Source organism: Vanellus vanellus (genome assembly GCF_965231255.1).
Source record: "Vanellus vanellus genome assembly, chromosome: 9".
Lineage (NCBI taxonomy): Eukaryota > Metazoa > Chordata > Aves > Charadriiformes > Charadriidae > Vanellus > Vanellus vanellus.
The window spans coordinates 17,883,599-17,902,868 of NC_138914.1; the positions used below are offsets into that span (position 1 = coordinate 17,883,599).

Here is a 19,270-nt window from a genome sequence, read left to right on the forward strand (position 1 = left end):
CCCAGCACCCCACCCCACAGGGACCCCCAGCTCCAGGGGGCACCCATGGGACCCCCCAGCACCCCTCAGCTCGAAGGGGTACCAGGGACCTGCAGCACACCAAGGGACCCCCAGCACCAAGGGACACCAAAAGACCCCCAGCCTCTCCATAGCCAAGGGTCATCTGGGGACTCCCAGCACCCGTCAGCTCCAAGGGGTTCCTGGAGACACCCCCCCCCCCCCAGGTCCAAAGGGCCCCCAGCACCCATCAGCTCCAGGGGCACTAGGGACCCCAGCACCCAAGGGATCCCCAGCACCCCACAGCTCCAAGGGGTACCCGAGGACCCTCATCACCCAGGGGATCCCCAGTACTGTCCCAGCTCCAAGAGGTAACCAAGAGACCCTCAGCACCCCCCAGTTCCAAGGGTATCAGGGACCCCAGCACCCAAAGGATCCACAGTACACCTCCCCCCCCCCCCCCCCCTCCAAGGGGTACCCAGGGACCCCAGCACTCACAGTCACCCAGTGCCCCCCAGCTCCAAGGGTATCAGGGACCCCAGCACCCAAGGGATCCCCAGTGCCCCCCCCAGTTCCAAGGGGTACCCAGGGACCCCCAGGGTCACCTAGTGCTCCCCCAGCTCCAAGGGTACCAGGGACCCCCAGTGTCCCCCAGTGCCCCCCAGCACCTGGAACGCTCAGGGACCCCCAGCACCCAGTGGTACTGGGTGCCCCACAGTGCTGGCTGGTGGGAGGGCTGGCGGGGAGGGGGAATGGGGCCATGTCCCCCACCCAGGGGTTGCTCTGGGGCTGAGCGGGTCAAATCCCAGGGGTTTAGGACAAGGGGAGATGGTTGTGGAGATGGGGTGGGGGCAGCGGTGGGGCTGGGCCCCAAGGGAGGGGGAGGCCAGGGCTGGGGAGGGGACGCTGGGGCTGGGGCTCAGAAGAGCCCACAGTCCTTGAGGTTCTCCTTGATGATGATGTCGGTGACAGCGTCGAAGACAAACTTGACGTTCTCGGTATCGGTGGCGCAGGTCATGTGGGAGTAGATCTCCTTCACATCCCGCCGCATATTCAGCTCCAGGAACTGCAGCTTGATGTAGTTGCCCGCGTCGTCGTACGTGTTGGGACCTGGTGGCACAGGAGTGAGTGAGGGGGGGTCCCTTCCTGGGCTGGTGCCCCCCTCCCCCCCCCATGGGTGCTGACCCAGTGCTCCCCCGGGTGGGCAAACCTTGCTTGGTCCATGAGCAAGGCTAGTGCAGCACCGCTTGCATGGGGTACTGAGGACACCTGGTGGGTGGCTGCTGCAGGGTGCTGGCACCCAACCCGTCACCACCACCCTGTCACCACCCGCCTGCACCCGATGGGAGAGCTGCTGCCACCCTCACCATCGTAGTCGGGGAAGCAGATGCTGAGATGGGCCTTCTTGATTTTCTCCAGGAAGACGTCCTTCTTGTTGAGGAAGAGGACAATGGAGGTGGTGGCAAAGTAGCGGTGGTTGCAGATGCTATTGAAGAGGTGCAGGCTCTCATGCATGCGGTTCTGTGGAGGGACACAACCCCATCAGCCCCATGGTGGCCCCCCACATCGTGATGGGAACAAAGTGGAGGGGGTATGGGGGGTGCGCCTTCCTCACCACTTCGTCATCCTCCACCAAGACCATGTCATAGGCGCTGAGGGCCGCGATGAAGATGATGCAGGTCACCCCCTCAAAGCAGTGGATCCACTTCTTCCGCTCCGAGCGCTGGCCACCCACATCGAACATCCTGGGCAGGACGAGGGGGAGTCAGCAACCCCCCCCACCCCCTGCCCACCCCCTGAGTGCCAGCCCTCACCGGGGGCTCAGCCCCCACCTGAAGTTGAGGTCTTTGAAGGAGAACTGGGTCTCAATGATGCCGGTGGTCTTGACACGGGAGCGCAGCACGTCCTGTTCCGTGGGGACATAGCCAGGGGTCACTAGGCGCTCCAGGTCTGACAGGTAGCTGGCCAGGCACATGATGGGCATGAGACAAAGACTGGCACCCCCCAGGCCCCCACCCCACCCAGACTCCTCCACCACACGTACTAGCCAGCCGAGTCATTGAGCTGGTACTCGGAGGCACGGTCAAAGCAGGCTTGGATGCCCGCATCCTTCCAGAGCCGCCCGATGATGTCTGACATCTCCTTGGGCATGGTGCCCTCCTCGATGGTGTCTGAGAGGTGCAGCAGCTTGCGGGCATCGTCCTACGAGGGAGAGGGGCTCAGCGGGGCCGGCGGGCTGGGAGGACCCCCATGCCCAGTGTGGGGTGCCCCTCACCTGGCGAGCTGAGTCTCCATACTGGATGTTGAGGGTGCTCATGGCCCGCACGATGGCCAGCATGGACTGGAGTGTGTTGCTGTAGATGATGGCGATGAACTCCAGGCATTCTTCCAGCGAGTAACCGTCCTGATGGATGATCCTGGCCAGGGAGGAGGGCATGGGACTGAGCTGGGCGCCATGGGGTGGGCGTGCACCCATGGGTGCAGCATGGAGCTGAGGTGGGTGCTGTTGGATGAAGGCACCTATGGGTGCCGCATGGGGCTGGGCTGGGCACTGTGGGGTGGGGAGCACCTGTGGGTGCAGCATGGGGCTGAGGTGGCCACCAGGGGGCTGAGCCGGGCACTAAGGGGTGGGTGCAGGCCATGGTTGTGGTGTGGGACAGAGCTGGGCATGGTGGGACAGGGGGACCCTGTGGCTGTGGTGTGGGGCAAGCGTATGGTATGGTGGGACACGGCCAAGCGTCATCCCCCAGCACTTACTTCATCTGCTTGACGATGGTGCTCTTCCCCGACTCTCCTGCTCCTGTGGGGACAAAGCATGGGTCACAGCAGTGCCTGCGCCATGGGTACCCCCAGCTGTACCCCCACAGGGGCCCCCCGGGACCCCTGGTACCTGGCACGGCCGGGGGACACTGGTGGCCTTGCCAGGTCCGCAGCATAGGGCAAGGGGGATTACAGCCTGGTGCCAGCGGGCATTAAGGTTGGGCTGAGCCTCTGTGGCTAATGGGATCTGTGGCGGCTCAGCCGGGGACGTGGTCGGGGACCCAGGGGAGGGGTAGGGGACACAGTGGCATCACAACCCCGCCACCCACCACCCAATGCCCCAAGCCTGTGGCAGCACAGGAAGACATGCCCTGGGCTGGGCTAAGACACCAATGGTACCCATTGTCCCACTGTGTTCAGAGCATCCCTCAGGCGCTCCCTTGGGCACCACTGGGGCAGCTGGGAGGGACTGGGAATGACCTGCAGTGCTGGGGTGGGGGGGCACAGGGACAGACCCCAGGTCTGGGCAGAGGGGTGGTGGTGTGGGCTGCATGGGGGTGCCTGAGCGTGCGTGGGAGCATGGGGGTGGGATGCCGGGGTGGGGTGTTCATAGGTGGTGTTGGTGAAGGCTCTTGAGATGGGTTGGTCGGGGTCAGGAGGCCTGGGAGTGGGGGGATGTTGGGGGGACTGGTTGGGTTTGGGGGATACGTGGAAGCTGGGGGGATCTTAGGGTGGGCTGTTGAGATGGGTTGTTGGGCTCAGGGTGCCTGGCGGGGGTCAGGGCTCTTGAGCAAGCTGTTGAGATGAGCTGGTTTAGGGGAGCCTGGGAATGGGGGGGGGCTGTTGGGGTGGGCTGGTTGGGTTTAGGGGTGTCGGAGGGGAGAGGAAAATGTTGGGTGGGCTTTTGGGGTTGGGTTTAGGTGTGCTGGGCAGGGGTGTCAGGGAAATGAGGGAGGGGGCTGTTGGTCTGGGCTGGTTGGGTTTAGGGGGGCCAGGGAAACTTTGGGTGGGCTGTTGGGTGGGTTGGTTGGTTTTAGGGGTGCATGGGAGCAGGAGGTTGTTGGAGGCACTCTTGGGGTGGGCTGGTTGGGTTTAGGAGTGCTGGAGGCATCAGGGAAACATTGGGTGGGCTGTTGAGGGGTGGGGGGGTTAGGGCTGCCTGGGAATGGGGATGCTGTTGAGGAGGGCTAGTTGGGTTTAAGGGTGCTGTGGGAGTCAGGGAAACATTGGGTGGGCTGCTTGGGTTTAGGGAGTGTGTCTGCAGGGTGTCAGAGGAGCATCGGGTGGGCTGGTTGGGTTTGTGTGAGTGTCTGGGGGCCAGGGGAACAGCAGGTGGGCTGGTTGGGTTTAGGAGGGGCTGTTGGGGTGGGCTGGTTGGGTTGAGGGGTGCTGGGAGGTGTCAGAGGAGCACTGGGTGGGCTGTTGGGGTGAGGAGCACAAAGGATGGGTATCTCCCCCAGGGTGGTGTTCCCTCCATACCCAGCAGTAGCAGCTTGACGGTCCTGGCATCCTTCTCAGCGTCTTCTTTGAGCTTCTTCTCCAGCTCGCGGGAGTGCTTCTCCTCAGCGCTGGCTCCGGCGCCCATCCTCGGCCCCGCGGCCCGACGGCTTACCCGCTCCTTGGAGGTCAGCACCAGGATGGGCAACGAGTTCCAGCCCCCCGCCGCCTCCAGCGCTCGCCTCCCTGCGCCCGCTGCGCCCGCCGCCGACTGCCCCGCTGCCACCGCCGCCACCGCCCACCCAATGTGGGCCAAGGACGGGGCCAAGGTCCCGGGGGGCCGCCCGGGTGGGGTGCTGCGCTCAGCACCCGTGGCTTAAGCCGGGCCCCCCCCCCAACTGCCCTCCCTGGATAAAGCCCCTTAAATCTGCAGCGGGCTGAGCTCAGCAATCCCACGGCTCCCGGCGTCAGCGCTTCTGCTGAGGGGGCAGTGGGGGGGGGACAAGGCCAATCAGCCCGCCCCCCTGCTTTGCCCCCACTCTGGGGCTGGGGACAGTGACCTGGCCACCCCCGGGGCTGTGGGACCCCCCACCCAGCTCTGGCTCTGTTGTGGACCCCGGGGGAGTTGGAGCTGGGGGGCTCTGCTGGGGTCTGGCAGGGGCTGGGGGCAGTGGGTGGAGATGTCCCCGTTGTCCCCAGCTCATGCTGGTTATCCACTCACCCCCTCACCCCCCCGCTCTGGACCAGTGTCCACAGCCCCCCCCCCCCCCCCCTCGTAAGACATCCCAGTGTCCCCAGGTCCCTGTGCCCACTGCCCCCAGGGGCACCCCCCCCCATATTGATTGAATGCCAGCCCCAGTCACCCCACCTTGTGTCCCTTGGGCCCCTTCCAGGACCCTCCGCCAATGACCCTGGCCACCCACCAGTACACTCCCAGTATCACCAAGCCAGCCCAGTATCACCCTCCCGAAGCGTCCCCAATCCCCTTCAGCAACACCTGCACAATATCGTCAGGGATGCCCAAGTGCCTTCCCCAGGGTCTCCAAGCCCCTCCCCAGTAACACTCCCCAGTATCGCAAGGAGAAATCCCAGTATCCCACTGATGTCCCCAAGCAATCCCAGTGTCCCCCCTCCAGTGTCCTCAGGACATGTCCCCCCCAAAAAAACTTCTGAACATCCAGGAGCACCCCAGTGCCACTCCTGTGCTCCCACACCAACCACAGTGACCCCCTCAATGTCCCCAGGCCCCTCAGCGCCCCTCCCCAGTGTCCTTAGGCCACCAGTTCCCCCCTCCCATGTCCCCAGTGCCCCCCATTGCCCCCCCCAGTGAGACTTATTGTCCCCAGACACACCCCAGTGACCCCTCTGTGTCCCCACGCCCCCGCTCCCAGTGTCTCCAGGACTCCCCCAGGTGTCCCCAGTCCAGCCCAGTGTCCCCATGTCCCACACCCCCGGCTGTCCCCAGTGCCCCCCCCCCGGACTATGGGTCTCCTGCAGCGCCGCGCTCCGCCGCCAGGGGGCGAACGGACCCAGCACGGCTGCCAGTAGAGCCCCGCGCCCCCAGTACGACCCTGCACCGCCCCCAGTGTCACCAGTACTGCACCCAGCATAGTCCAGGACCTCCCAGCACCCACCCCAGTGCCTCCCGGGACCGCCCAGAGGAGCACAGTACCACCTCCATTGCCCCAGTACCGACCAGAGTGCCCCCCAGTATCGCACACCCTGTGCCCCCCTGTAGGGCCCAGTGCCACTCCTCCCCCCCGTGCCCCCAGTACCACCAAGTACAGCCTCCCAGTACCAACTCCTAATGCCCCAGCACTTCTCCTGGTGCCCTCAGTATGGAATCTGAATGCCCCCAGTACCACCCAGTACCAACTTCTAGTGTCCCCAGTACGGTCCCCAGTATAGCCCAGGACCTCCCAGCACTGACCCCAGTGCCTCCCAGGACCACCCAGAGGAGTCCAGTACCACCCTCATTGCCCTAGTACCGACCAGAGTGCCTCCAGGATCAACCGCTACCACCTCCAGTGCCCCCAGTAGAGCCACCCCTCCATGCGCCCAGTACCACCAAGTACCGTCTCCCAGTACCAAATCCTAGTGCCCCAGTACTTCCCCCAGTGACCCCAGTACTGACTCCGAGTGCTCCCAGTACTTCCAGTAACACCCAGTACTGGCTGCTAGCCCAGCCCAGTGTACATACCCCTAACACCCAGGCAGCACTGCCATCTCCCCGTGCCCCCCTCCCCGGTCCTGCCTGTTGCCCACCCCCAGCACCCAGTGTCCCTGGCTTCCCAGTGTTCCCAGTGCTCTCCCAGGCTCCCCCCAGCCCTCGCACCCCCGGCAGGGCTCAGGGGCAGAGTTAAGGGGGTTATGTGGTGGGACCAGGTGGCAGCGCAGCCCCCGGCTCCCCGTCCCCGACAGAGCACACGCAGGCGCCCGCGTCCGTCCCAAAACCAGTGTTTATTTGGGGGTGCCCCAGTTGCAGCAAGGGGCACTTGCCTGGCCCCAGCCGCCCCTGTACTCCCCATGTACAACTATTTACAACCCCCCAACAACCACCAGGGTGCCCCAAAGGGGGCGGCTGATGAGCTGAATGCCCCAAATGCCCAGGGGTGCCGGTGCCAGCGAGCACCAGCGGCTGCCCGAGGTCTTACCCCGGCACAGCCCCTTCTCCTTCCCTTCCCCACTCAAAGACCCTGGACAAGCCCCCACTGTGGCCTGGACACCTGGGTCTCATCTTGAGCGTCCTGCCTCCCCCCCTGCCAAGCCCCACAGCCCCCTTCTCCTGGACTTGCCTGATGGTCTGAAGCTCCTCGATAATCGGGTGGAGAAACCGAGGCAGGAAGCTGTAAGGGCTGCGACCGGTTTGTGTGGGGCAGACCTTGTCCAGCATCACCTCTCCCCCTGCCCCCGACTCGTCCTCCCTAGCTGGGGTTTGTCCTCCTCCCCAGGGCATCACCCCCATCCCGCATTAGGACCCCGCTCCTCCAGCCCCTGGGGCGGTGCTGTGCCCCAACCGGGGGGAAGACAGCGGCCGTGGTGCCTGACAGTCCCCACACCCCATGATCTTGGGGTCCCGGGGCAGGGGAGAAGATAGCATGGATGGCCGTGGCCGCCCCGCGGGTCCCTTCTCCTCCCCGGGGCAGGAGGTAGGGGTCGCATCACCCCAGTGACTATGTACAACCTACAAATAAATACCGTCTCCTGTGGGAGGGGGGGAGCGCGTGTGTCTGCGTGCGTGTGTGCATGTATGTATATATATATATATATTTATTTATAGATATTTTTAATATTAAAAGGGGGGAAAAATAGACCACTGTGCTAGCAAAGTCCCTGATGATGGTTTCATGTATGCCCGTAGGTCTCTGGCTGGTGATTCCGGCGGTTCCGAGGCTTCTTCTGGTCCTGCTGCTCCTTGGCTTTGAGGCCAGCCAGCGGCTGGGGGGGGCTGGCGGCCGTATGCCGCCAGTAGCCCTGGCAGTACTGGTCCAGGAGTCCCATTTCAGGCTGGGTGAGGAGCTGCAGCAGGTCCTGGTAGCGGGGAGTGGGGGCACCCGGCAGGCCAGGGGGGGTCTCCGCCTGGACCAGCACGGCGTGGACGGCGCGGCCGCTGAGGACGCGGAGCTGCACCTTGGTCACCGTGTGCTTGAAGTTGTTCTCGGTGGCGGTGCAGGAGTAGAGGCCACTGTCGGTGAGCTGGAGGGCACGCAGCAGCAAGCCCTGCTCCGTCCGCAGCACCCGGCCCTCCACCCGCAGCTGGGGGGGGGGAGAAGCGGCACGGCTCAGCCGACGGGCGCCCGGCCCCCCCGGGGTCCCTCCCGCGCCCCCGGAGCAGCACCCTGCCCTACCTCTTTCCGCCGGTCGCTGTTGTCCTTCTGCAGCAGCCACTTGACGCTGGCCTGGGGCGAGCGGGGCTGGCACTCCAGGAAGGCAGTGCTGCCCTCCACCCCGTACTGCACGGCCTCCACTGTGTTCTTGTTAGCTGCAGGGGTGGGCCACAGGCAGCCAAGTCACACGCGCGCACCCCGTGCCCCTGCCCCACTGCCCTCCTGCCCAGCCCACCGTCTCTCCGAGGGAGAGTGCCTGTCCACCTCCAGCCACAGGTCTGCCTGCTCCCCAGCCACCCAGCAAGTGTGCTCCTCCTCTAGTGTAGCCGTGCTTCCACAAGGGTGTCCGTCTATCTATCCAACCAACCAACCATCCATCCATCCACCCACCCATGTTCATCCTTCTCTCCAACGTATTCATTCATCAATCAATCCATCCATTCATCCATCCATCCATCCACCCATCTACCCACCCACCCACCCATCAGTGCTCATCCTCATCCCTGTTATATCCACTCATCCATGTTCATCCTCCTGTCCAATATATCCATTCTTTCATCAATTCATCCATTATTCCTTCCTTCCTTCCTTCCTTCCTTCCTTCCTTCCTTCTTTCCTTCCATCCATCCATCCGTCCATCCATCCATCCATCCATCCATCCTCACCCTTTTCCCATATATCCACTCACACAAACATCATCCCTCCAGGGCATCCATCCTCCCATGTCCTCCTCTGGCCCTCCCACCCCCTGCCCTCAGGACACCCCCCCAGCTTCCCCCCATGGTGCTGTGGGGCTGTGCCCCAGACCTCACTCACCGTTGGAGTTGTAGCCGCGGCACTGGCGGATGGGGTTGCCGTGCCGGACGTCCTGCCGCCGGCTCCGCCTGTGGGGAGGTGGGAGGTGAGCGGGGCAGCCTGGGGCCAGGGGGGTCCCTCCCTGCCGCTCTCCCCGGCCCCCCGTACCTCTTGGAGGAAGCAGAGTAGCGGGTGCAGGCGCTGCCGTCCCAGGCGCAGTAGGGGTCCCGGGCCAGGCAGCAGTCGGCACAGGCTTCCCCGTACACGTCGCAGCGGTGCAGGGCCAGGTGGGTCACTCCTACTGCCGAGGACACATACAGCTGTTGCTGTTGGGGGGCACAAAGAGGACAGGGTGAGATGCTATCTCCTCCCCACCCTGCAAGGACCCCCAAGAATGAATTGCAGACTCTCAGTACTGGGACCAGCCAAGACACCAGAGCCACCAGAGCCAGGTTGCCCTGCGGCCACCCGCGTGCCTCCCCACCAGCCGCTCTGGTGCTGTGGTGACAGTGGGCAGCGCCATGGCTGGGCCCGTGGTAGGATCTCCCTGGCTCTCCACCACACACTGTGACTCACCCTCTTGGAGGAAATGGTCATCGTCTTGATGGGTGCTGGCACCTAGATGGGAGCAGGAGTGAAGGAGATGGAGAGGTGACCACCTGCCCTGGTGCTGCAGCCCCAGGGTGGGCACCCCAGAATACCCCCCAGGCAGCTGGGGTGGGCAGGGGCGGGCAGGGGGAGCTGTAAGGAGGCAGCAGGAGGACCAGTGCTTGGGGTCCCTCCAGAGCCAGCCAAGGGGTGGCTGGTGTCCCAAGGGGCTGGCTGATGTCCCAAGGGGCTGGGTGGTGTCCCAAGGAGCTGGCTGATGTCCCAAGGGGCTGGGTCAAGGGCCCTCAGCAGAGGGTGGAGGACAGGCCAGCCCTTACCTTGAACACCTCGATCTCCTCCAGCATGAGCTCCTCTGTCTCCATGTCATCCCGGGGGAGCACGATGACCTTCTGCACGGTGCCCCGATCTGCAAGACACAACGGTGCCCAGGTGCTCAGTACCACCCCTGGCCACCCGTGCCCTCCCCTCCTGGGAAAGGGGTCTCTGCTTGAGCTGGGGGGAGGAAGGACATCCCCCCAAGCCCATCCCCATCTCTCCTGCCACATCGGGCAGCTGTGCCTGGGGTGCGGTGTTCCAGCTCATGTCACTGCCTGTGGCTAGGGACTGCCACCATCCAGGGCAGGGTGGGGACAGCAGCTGGGAATGGGCACCGGGGCATGGGAAAGACCGGGATGCATCATGGAGGCTCTGGGATGCACATTAGAGCAGGGGAAGCACCAGGATGGGCACCAGTGCCCCCACGATGGGCACTGGGGCTGGGGAAGGACAGGGCAGGGTGCTGCTGCATCTAGGATAGGGAATCGGGCAGGGGAAGCATGAGGTTTGATGATGGTGGGCTTAGGATGGGCAACGGGAAGCATGAGGCTGGATCACAGAGCCCATAGGATGGGCACTGGGGTTGCAAAAGGACCAGGCTGGATGGTGGCATCCCTGGGATGGGAGGTATCATGCTGAATCGTTGACCCTGGGGACAAGAACTAGGCTATGGGAAGGACCAGGCTGGATGGCGGGGTCTGTGGGATGGGCACTGGGGCAGGGGAAAGACGAGGCTGGAGCCTCGAGGAGGGGCAGGGATCTCCGGATGGGGGGTAGGGTGTCTCAGCCCCTCGCCCCACTCCAGCGTGGCGGAGGGCACCGTGCTCTGGCCAGCCCTGGTGGTGCCCGTGCCCTCCGGGGCCGCGCCGGAGCATGCTGCGTTCCCCGCGGTGCGCGGCGTGGGTACCTGTGCCCAGGAAAAGCACCTCATAGCGCCCGTCTGCTGCGTCCACCTGGTCGACGGCCACGGTGGTGAAGCGGTAGTTGACGTTGGTGCGGACCACCAGCGGCTGGCGGTGGGTAGGGTAGACGGCGTGGTACATCAGCGGGTGTGCACGCATGAAGTTGATCACTTCGTCAGGGTAATCCTTGGTTGACTTCATGGATGGGGTGAAGGTCCCCCCGGGGCACTGTGACACAAATGTCACCAGTGCTCGGTGACCCGATATCCGGACATGGGTCCGAGGGTGATGGCTGCCCAGCAGGTGCCAGCTCACCTCCCCATGTGTGCCCGGGGGGTACTTACGGTGCCCGGCCGGGGGTAGGGCATTTTGCCCGTGTAGGGCATCCACTGATAGTTGGGTCCCTCTTTGTGTGCGAAGGGCCCATTGAAGACCATGCGGATGTCGGCCATGGAGTAGACACAGACAGCAGAGCCTTTGAAGACCGACCTGGGAGAAAGGACCTGCTGCCACCCTCTGGCTTGGTGCTGCCCGCCACCGCATCACCAAGACCCCCACCCAGCTGGGGACACCCCTCCACTGCTATGTGCTGGGGGGGTCAGCACTTACCCCGAAGCAGAGAACACAGCGTAGATAACAGGGTTCTTGGTGTCCTGAGTCTGCTGGATGAAGACGTCCTCTTGGGACAGAAAGATGGGGGTGTCACCATGGGGGAGGTGAGACCCTCCTCATGCCCAGGGATGTCAGGGCAGGGGGGAGAGCAGCTCCGCGTGGGAGAGGTAAGAGGTGGGGGGGCAGCAAGGGGGTCCTCAGCCCTCCCCAGGATGTCCCCCAACCCCGCAGGGGTGCAGAAGGACCCCGGCTCCCGTCTCGCTCACTCACGGAGCTCATCAAAGTGTGTCTCGATCCCATCAGGTCCCGGCACGGAGCAAACGAGCCGGGCCTTCAGGAAGGTACTCCACTTGTTCACGAGGCAGCAGTGGCCCCCGTCGTCATTCTGCAATGGAGGGACCCCTGTGGTCAGCCCTGCCTGCTCCCCTGCCTGCTCCCCTGCCCACCCACCGCTCCACCTACCAGGCAGATGCGTCCGATGCGGGAGTAGACCCCAGGGCTTAGTGGGGCATCGGCCGACTTCTCTCGGAAGAAGAAGTAGAGCTTATCGTCGTTCCTCTCACTGCTGTCGGGGATGAGCTGGGCACGGACAAAGGCCGGGTCTGGAACGGCACGGCACGGCATGGCACGGTCAGCCCAGCAGCATCCCTGCCCCATGCCACAGTAGGATGCTGAGCCACTCTCTCCTCCAGCATCACACCACTCCTCGAAAAGCATTGCCATGGTTGCAGGGTGAGCATGGGAGCTGGACCAGAGCTACAGAGGTGGGATGAGGATCCGTATGTCTCCGGTGATGATCGGTGCTCTGGGAGGGACTTGGAGCATCCCTGAGGTCCCTGGGAACATCCCTGAGGTCCACAGGGTGGAAGGCTCCAGCAGCTCTATGAGCAGGGCGGTGGGAACTGGTCTTCCCCCCGGGGAGGAACCACACAGCCTGGAAGCTTCTCAGGAAGCTTCTCCCTGCCATCCATCAGCCGGTGCCCAGCCTGCGCTGACAGCTCCCCCTCTTCAGGTTACCGCCCCGCCGGCTCCCCGGCCCGGCAGGATCAGCCCATCTGCTCTGCTCTGTTTACTCAGCTGCCGCCCTGCGGGCAGGGTTGCTCCGAGGGGGGCAGGATGAGCGGTCGGGGTCACTGATTGCAGGCGACATGGTTGACATCTCAGCCCAGCAGAAACCCATGCATGGACTCCAGCAGAGCCAGCCCCATCTCTCACCAGCTGGCTGCTCCTGCTGCCCAGCAAAGCTCCCAGCACGTCTGTCACCATGCTCCACACAGCTATCCCTCTGCTCTTCTGCCTAGATTTCCATCCATCCATCCATCCATCCATCCATCCATCCATCCATCCATCCATCCATCGTCCATCTATCCCTCATACACCAATCCATTCATCCATCCACCCATCCATACATTATCAGTCCATCCATCATCTGTCCGCCCATCCGTCCACCCACCTATCCATCCCACACCATCACCCATCCATCCCACACCACCACCCATCCGCCTGCCCATGCTGGCTACTGTCTCTGTCCTGGGAGAAGGACACAGTATGACATGACGAGTCTCATCTCTAGGGTTGGAGCCGTGGGATCCCCAGGGAACCTGGGCCAGTGACACCCAAACTCACCGTTGAGCCAGCGTGAATTGTACTGGTCTGTCCTCATGGCTGTCTGCTTGCCCATGGTGCGGAAGATGGCTGCGTCCGTGCCCATGAAGTCAATGTAGACGCCAGCGTAGAGTTCTTCATCTGCAGAGGGCAGAGAACAGCTGGGGACCCCCACCTAGTCCCATCCACCCACCTCCTCCCACTGCCCCAGGCTTCATTCAGCCTCAGCCCCAGCCGGTAGCCGCTGGGCGACCAAGAGCCACTGCCTGTGGCCATGCCAGAGAGCTCAGGAGGTTGGCACTGGTCTGTAACCAGGACCCTCACCTCCACTAGGCCAGGTGCCCAAGGACTGGGCATCCCGGGTGCCCAGCCATCCCTGGAGCAGGCAGGGGTGGCAGGGGTTGGAACCCATCTCCCTGGGGATATTTGGGCAATGCAGGAAGACAGTGGGAGCAGTTGTCCCATCCTGCCTGCACGTTCCTTCTCCCCAGTGCAGGCAGCACTGGCCCTGGTGTCCCAGGGAGCTACAGGACTCACTTATTAATGCAGAGACGGTGTCTACTTTGGGGTCGTAGGAGCACTTCCCCTTGCCTGACTCCAGCTTGTCCGGCTCCAGGTAGAAGATATAATCCTGAAAAAGGAAGCAAACCAAGGAGCTGCTTAGACTTTTACCCCTCCATTGCTGTGGCACCTTCCAAAGCCCACCAGGAGAGGTGGCCTCCTCCAGGATGGAGCCCAGCAGTGTGGACGGATGCAGATGGACCACACCAGGAGTCTGCAGGTCTCCTGAGAAGCTGAAGCCCCCACAAGCTACTCCTCCGACGTTGCTGGGTGCTTCTCCGTGCCCTCCATTGCTTGGAGACTTGGCTGAGCCGCCAGGCTGAAATGGGACATCCATCTCCCGGGCCCGCTTCTGGGCAAACATCTCCCTCTGGCCACCTCTTTGCTCCGGCTGGCCAAGCCACACATTGGTGCTTGGCCGTCTCCAGGTCATGCAGCTCCAGCAGCTTCAGAAGGCAGGATTTGGCCAGCAGCATAGCTTGGCTGCTGGACCCACTGTGCTCTTCTTGCCAAGACGCATCTTCCAGTGGGCGTCACCAGGGTGGCATCGCGGCGAGTGCTGTTAGCTGCCCCACGCCGTTAGGAGCCACCTCCCCTCTGTCACCTCTGCCTTCCCCGTGGCCATCCCCGGCACCATTACAAGTCCTCAGCCAGAGGTGAGACCCATATGGCCTCCAGAAACGCACGCAAAATCCTCTGCCGGTGCCAGCTGGCCCAAAATCCTCTGCCATGGTGGCCCAGCCAGGTCACCCCTCACCCCGGTGTATAGACCCCCGTGGACAGGACTAAGCAGCAGCATGGGGGACCTTGAGCGAACAAATCGGGCTGGTGGAGCTGCCCGCTGGTCCTGTGCCCTGGCTGTGACACAGGGGCAATGGACACGGTGGTGATCACCCTCTGTCGAGAGGCGAGAAGGGTCCTGGCAGAGCCCCCGGCTCTGGGAAGGGCAGGAGGGGTGGGGAGACGGGATGCTCATATCTCCCACTGGAGGGTTTGCTCATGCCAGCTTCTCCTGGGGCACCCAGAGGATGGGGACAGCCACACTTCTGCCATCCCCATTGCTACACCTTGCTGCCTGTGCCACATCACCGTCACAAACTCCTCTGCTCGGCGCTGGCCCCACTTCCCAAGTTGGGCAAACCAGTCACACCATTTCACCCTCCCAACTGGGCAACCCCCGAGCCATCGCAGTGCCACCACCGCCGTTCTGCTGATGTGTCTGGAACTGCATCGGAGTTGCCAGAAAGCGGGTGCCAGCAGCCCCTGGGAAGCTCCCGCTTGGGGCACAGGGAGCCGCATCGGGGAGCTTCTCCCTGCGGATGGTGGGGTCAGATGGAAGGGACGGAGGAACTGGGGGGCCCTGATGGGACTGCAGTGGCAACAGTGCTTCCCTACTGGGCAAACTGGTAGCAGAAGATGCCCGAAGCCGGCGAGATGCTCGCAGCCGAGCACTGCCTTCTGCCCTCCTACCACCCGCCCTCGGAGCAGTCCCCCTCGGAGCAGAGGGGCTGAAGGGGACACAGGGATGGAGCCCCAGGCTGCCACAGGGTGCCTGCTCCCCACGCGCTCCCCGTCCCATGCACTGACCCACGTTAGTCCAGAGAGGAGAGGCTCGGGGGGGGTGACACTGTCAGGGTGGGCTGGATGCTGGGTGTCCCCAGAAGCCGGGGATGCCATCGCCTCCCCAAGCCCGCTCGCCCACGGGGATGACACAATCCCCTCCCAGGGCAGGGCAAAGCGGCGGCTCAGCGATGTTTTTGTAGACCCTACCAAAACACCTCCTGCACATCGCCTCGTCTTGGCATCCTCCCCTCAACCATCCAGAGCCCCACGGCTCTGCCGACATGTGAGCCTGCTTCCAACGGACACAGAAAGCCCGGAGCCGGGAAAAGCCGGCAGGGGGGCATGGGGAGCAACCGTCCCTGACAGTGTCCCCCGCGGGGGACCCGTGCACGGCCTGGGAGGAAGGAGTTAGTGAAAGAAAGAGAGCGGAGATGCCAGGCCGGTGGCCGGAGGATGCTGTGCTGAGAGGGGAGGAAAGGGCAGGGATGCCCATGGCACGGGGCACCCAGCCCGGGGGTCGGAAGCATGCCGGTGGGAAGGAGAAGGAGCCCGCGGCTCCGTCGTGGCCCGGGGGAGAGGTGGGCACGGCTGCGGCGGGCTCCCAGACTGGTTCCCACCTTGCTTTGTGCTGGTCTTGGGCTGAGGGGGCCGTCGGTGGATCTGCTTTCCCGGCCTCCCGGCTGGCTCGGCGGAAACCCCTGGGGAAAAGGAGCAGGGCAGAGAGTTAGCGCCAGCAGGGAGGAAGGACCCCCCGGGGCGGGGGCGGGCGGGGGGACCCCACGAGCTGGGGTGATGGGTGCCCACGGAGCAGCAGAGCTGCGGTCCCCCGGGCGGTGCCGGCAGGGGTCCAGGGATGCTGCGGGCTGGGCTGGCCTCCAGCAGGAGCTCCTCCGGGACGGATCCTGCGCCCTCCCGCAGAACCGGGGTGTCCCGGCGCGGGGCAGGAGAGAGCGGAGTGGTGGCTGCACGTTAGAGCCGTCCAGGTTGGGTTCATGCCCGGGGACACAACGCTGGCACGTGCCACCCAGCTGGCAGCACCCCGCGGAGAGGAGCAATGCCCCGGCACCGAGCCACGACACGGGGGAAGCTACTGGCACCGTGGGGGTCACCGGGACCCCCTGTCCCTGCCACACCACCACCAGCTCCACCAGAGGGGACACACGATGCTGTCCTCAGTACCACTGGCACCCCTGGTCCTCAAATGCTACCACTGCCCAGTCCGGTTCCAATCCGGTCCCAATCCAGTCCCAGTCTGATCCCAATCCGGAGTGGTCCAAGCAGCATCCACCTCTCTCGGTGCCCGTGCCAGGCACGGGGGGCACTGAGGTAGACGCCTGTCCTCCACATCCAGCGTCGTGCTCCTCCCATGGTTCAGACTGGTGGCACCCGGCCCGCTCCGACCGCAGGAGAGGACACAGCCCAGGACCTGCCACCCTGGCGCTGGGAGATGGACACCTCACAGGGCTCGGGGTCCCCCGGGACACCCGTGTTGCTCCTTGCAGAGCCTGGCTCCCTCCCAGGGCTGTCCCAAAAATGCTCCTCTGTCCATCGTGCATTCAGCCCGGCGGCACGCAGCTTTGATGCCGCCCTCTTGCTGCACAGTGTGGTACTCAGGGCTGGGTGACATCCATCCAGGGACGTCTCTGACATGGCCACACGTGCCAGCACAGCCCCGGACACGGGTCTCCCTGTGCAACACCGGTGCTGGCGTGGTGCCAGGCATCCTCCACATCCGTGGCAAGGGGCTCAGCGGCCCAGCAGCAGGTGAGAAACTGGGGGGAGACACATCCGTCGCCCCGGCAGAGATCCAGCGGTGGCTGCGGCCAGCGGGGCGGGAGGGCACGTTGCCTGGAAGCCAGCATCGGGGTGAAGAGAAGTCCTCGGTCTTCAGAGACGGCTCGGCCCCACTCAGCAGCACAGCACCGTTAGCCACGGTCATCCCTCAGCCTGCTGCTGCTCGCCAACCCTCTGTCCCCCCAAACCTCCCACCGCCAGCTGGCAGAGCCGAGCCGTGCCGCCCCAGCCTCCCGCGCCCCGCCGCAGTCCCATAGCGGCTGCGCCGGCACCGCTGGGCCGGGCACTGGATCAGCCCCCCCACCCCGTCCCTCCCACCCCTCACCTGGGCTTTGCGCCCACGGTTGACGAAAGCGCAGATGGGGTTGTAGGCACCGGTGCCGCACACGTAGAGGTGAGTCCGGTTCCAGGGCTGGATCAGGCGTATGAAGTTGCCACACTCCCCCTGGGAAGCAGAGGAGGGGGTGCCAACCCCAGCAAGGGGACAGGGGCACCCCCCTGCCCACCACCTGCCGGCACCCACGGTGGGGCAGGCACCACGGGGTCCAGCCCCCTGGCATGGGGCAGGAACTGGGGAAGGGAGAAAGCAAGCCAAGGAGCCAGGAAGGTGGGAGGTTGGCAGGGGGCACGGGACATGGCATGGGGACACGGGTTGGGGTGGGCCCACAGGTTGGTGGGGTCATGGGGTGGCATGGGTCTGGGGATGGCATGCAGCCATGGGTGGCATGGGTTACGGGTTGGGATGAGTCACGGGATGGCATGGGTCATGGGTTGACATGGAGCCATGGGTTGGCATGGGACACAGGTGGCTGTTGGGCCATGGCTTGCTGTGGGTCATGGGATGGCATAGGTCATGTGTTGGCATGGCTCATGGGTTGGTACATGGCATGGGACAGCACACGTCAGGGGTTGGCATGGACCACGAGCTGGCAGGCTGGAGGGCTCAGCCCTGGCTGGCAGGAGGAAGCAGCGTGGGTTGCTCGGCCTCCTGCTCGCCCATGAAGCTCTCCAGGAGCTGCACGGCTGGGATAGAAGGAGTGGCAGGACCCCGCGACACCTTGGAGTGCCACCCCATCCCAGCATGGCTGCAGATGCTGCCACACTACAGGGGACCTGGGGATGGCTTTTCCAGGGTAGGACATGAGGACATGAACCCCCCTCCAGTGCTGGCCAACAGCCCTCCCTCCGCTACCAGAATGAGGTTTGTGGTGGCCACTCACGTTGCTGTTCTTGCCCGACAGGATGCACTCCTCAATCCTCTGCTGGGACGCAGGCCAGTGGATCTGCAGAGACACCAGCCCAGGGGTGACCAGGGCTCCCACCCAGCCCCACCTCTTCCCCACCAGCACCAGCGACGCCCATCGAGCTCTTGCCCCAGCATCCAAAATGCCTGCCCGGGTGCCCAGTTGCCCCCCTTTCACCCGTGCCCTGCGATGGCAGCTTACGATGAGGGGCTCGCGGTTGATGTCGTGGAGGTCCAGCGAGAGGATGTAGTCCTTGCTGCCCACGTACATGCGGTCGTGGTCCTCGTCTTTCAGCAGGATGCGGTAATCGCTGGAGTTGAGGAGGAAGTTGAAGAAGTGCGCTGTGCCCGTCGCCTTCAGCTCTGCAGGGGCAAAGGGCCATGCATCAGCACCATGGGGACCCCCGCCTTCCCCAGTGCCACCCCTGCTCCTGAGTCCAAGCCTGGGCCCAGCTGGAGAACCTCCTGTGAGATGAGGTGGGCACCTTCCAGGCCATGTCACCCACCTTCCAGCCCCATAGTGCCCACCTCCCCCTCCATGACTGACATGATGCTGCCACATCTACTTGGGACATGGGACATAGGACAATGACAGAGATGCTCATGGCTGGTTGGAACAACCAAGGGTGGCCAGGGGAGGGGGGAACAGGACCTGGGCTCAGGAGACCTAGTACCCCACTGAGATGGGGGAGGAAAAGGGTCACTCCCTGGCACCCCACGCAAGAGCCCGCAACTCCCCAAACCTCTGGCATCACCCCTCTCCTGCCCCAGTCCCCATGTACCAGCCAGGCCACTGGCTCCTTGGGTGGAGGAGCTGGGACCCCAAGAAGCCAGCTCCCAGCAAGGGGACTCCCCCACCCTGCGCACCCCATCCCCCCTTGGGAAGTTATTTTTAGCTCGAGTGTGGGAGCAATGAGTGAAAGAGGATAATGAGGGTCATGAATATTCACAAGTGCAATGAGGCAGCCAGATGGAAGGCAGAAGTGCTGCAGATGATGTGGGCCGGTGCCAAGGACCACGCAGCAGGGGCCAAGGCACGAGCGACACAGAAGGACCCTACCCCCATGGGACGCCATCCGCCCTGGAAGCCACCTCCTTTGGAGGTGCCACCCCTTTGGAGATGTCACCTCCTTTGGATGTCACCAACAGCCATCAGATGCCACCCCCACAGGGCGTCATCTTCCCTAGTTGCCACCCCTTTTGCAGATGTTACCCCTTTGGATGATACCCCCAGCCATCAGATGCCTACT

General features: G+C 64.0%; 2 protein-coding genes across 3 annotated transcripts; both read right to left on the minus strand.

Annotated features, from left to right (window-relative positions):
• Positions 1-916: 916 nt before the first annotated feature.
• Positions 917-4,342, minus strand: GNAT1 (G protein subunit alpha transducin 1; the record flags this gene model as incomplete). Its single annotated transcript, XM_082487546.1, has 8 exons — positions 917-1,107; positions 1,365-1,518; positions 1,613-1,742; positions 1,830-1,958; positions 2,042-2,199; positions 2,273-2,414; positions 2,755-2,797; positions 4,237-4,342. The coding sequence occupies 8 exons, from the start codon at positions 4,340-4,342 to the stop codon at positions 917-919; spliced, it is 1,053 nt and encodes a 350-aa protein (XP_082343672.1).
• A 3,113-nt stretch (positions 4,343-7,455) lies between these two features.
• SEMA3F (semaphorin 3F) lies at positions 7,456-18,306 on the minus strand. 2 transcript variants are annotated; one of them, XM_082487672.1, is made up of 17 exons: positions 18,223-18,306; positions 17,998-18,060; positions 17,103-17,222; positions 15,601-15,681; positions 13,397-13,490; positions 12,881-13,000; positions 11,717-11,856; positions 11,525-11,639; positions 11,252-11,321; positions 10,987-11,131; positions 10,648-10,870; positions 9,743-9,831; positions 9,393-9,434; positions 8,985-9,142; positions 8,838-8,905; positions 8,043-8,176; positions 7,456-7,950 (listed from the first exon to the last, which is right to left on the minus strand). In XM_082487672.1, the coding sequence occupies exons 1-17, from the start codon at positions 18,289-18,291 to the stop codon at positions 7,540-7,542; spliced, it is 2,142 nt and encodes a 713-aa protein (XP_082343798.1). In that variant the 5' UTR covers positions 18,292-18,306; the 3' UTR covers positions 7,456-7,539. The 2 variants fall into 2 exon arrangements, with proteins under 2 accessions (XP_082343798.1, XP_082343797.1); XM_082487671.1 differs by lacking the exon at positions 15,601-15,681.
• Positions 18,307-19,270: the final 964 nt, after the last annotated feature.

Bases quoted from the DNA above. Each gene is read 5' to 3' on its own strand.
- SEMA3F (XM_082487672.1), bottom strand. From the start codon at position 18,291: ATGTACGTGGGCAGCAAGGACTACATCCTCTCGCTGGACCTCCACGAC. The intron at 11,857-12,880 runs GTGAGTTTGGGT...GTGCCGTTCCAG, and splicing joins CAATTCACGCTGGCTCAACG to ACCCGGCCTTTGTCCGTGCC. The intron at 11,322-11,524 runs GTGAGTGAGCGA...TTCTGTCCCAAG, and splicing joins GACACACTTTGATGAGCTCC to AGGACGTCTTCATCCAGCAG.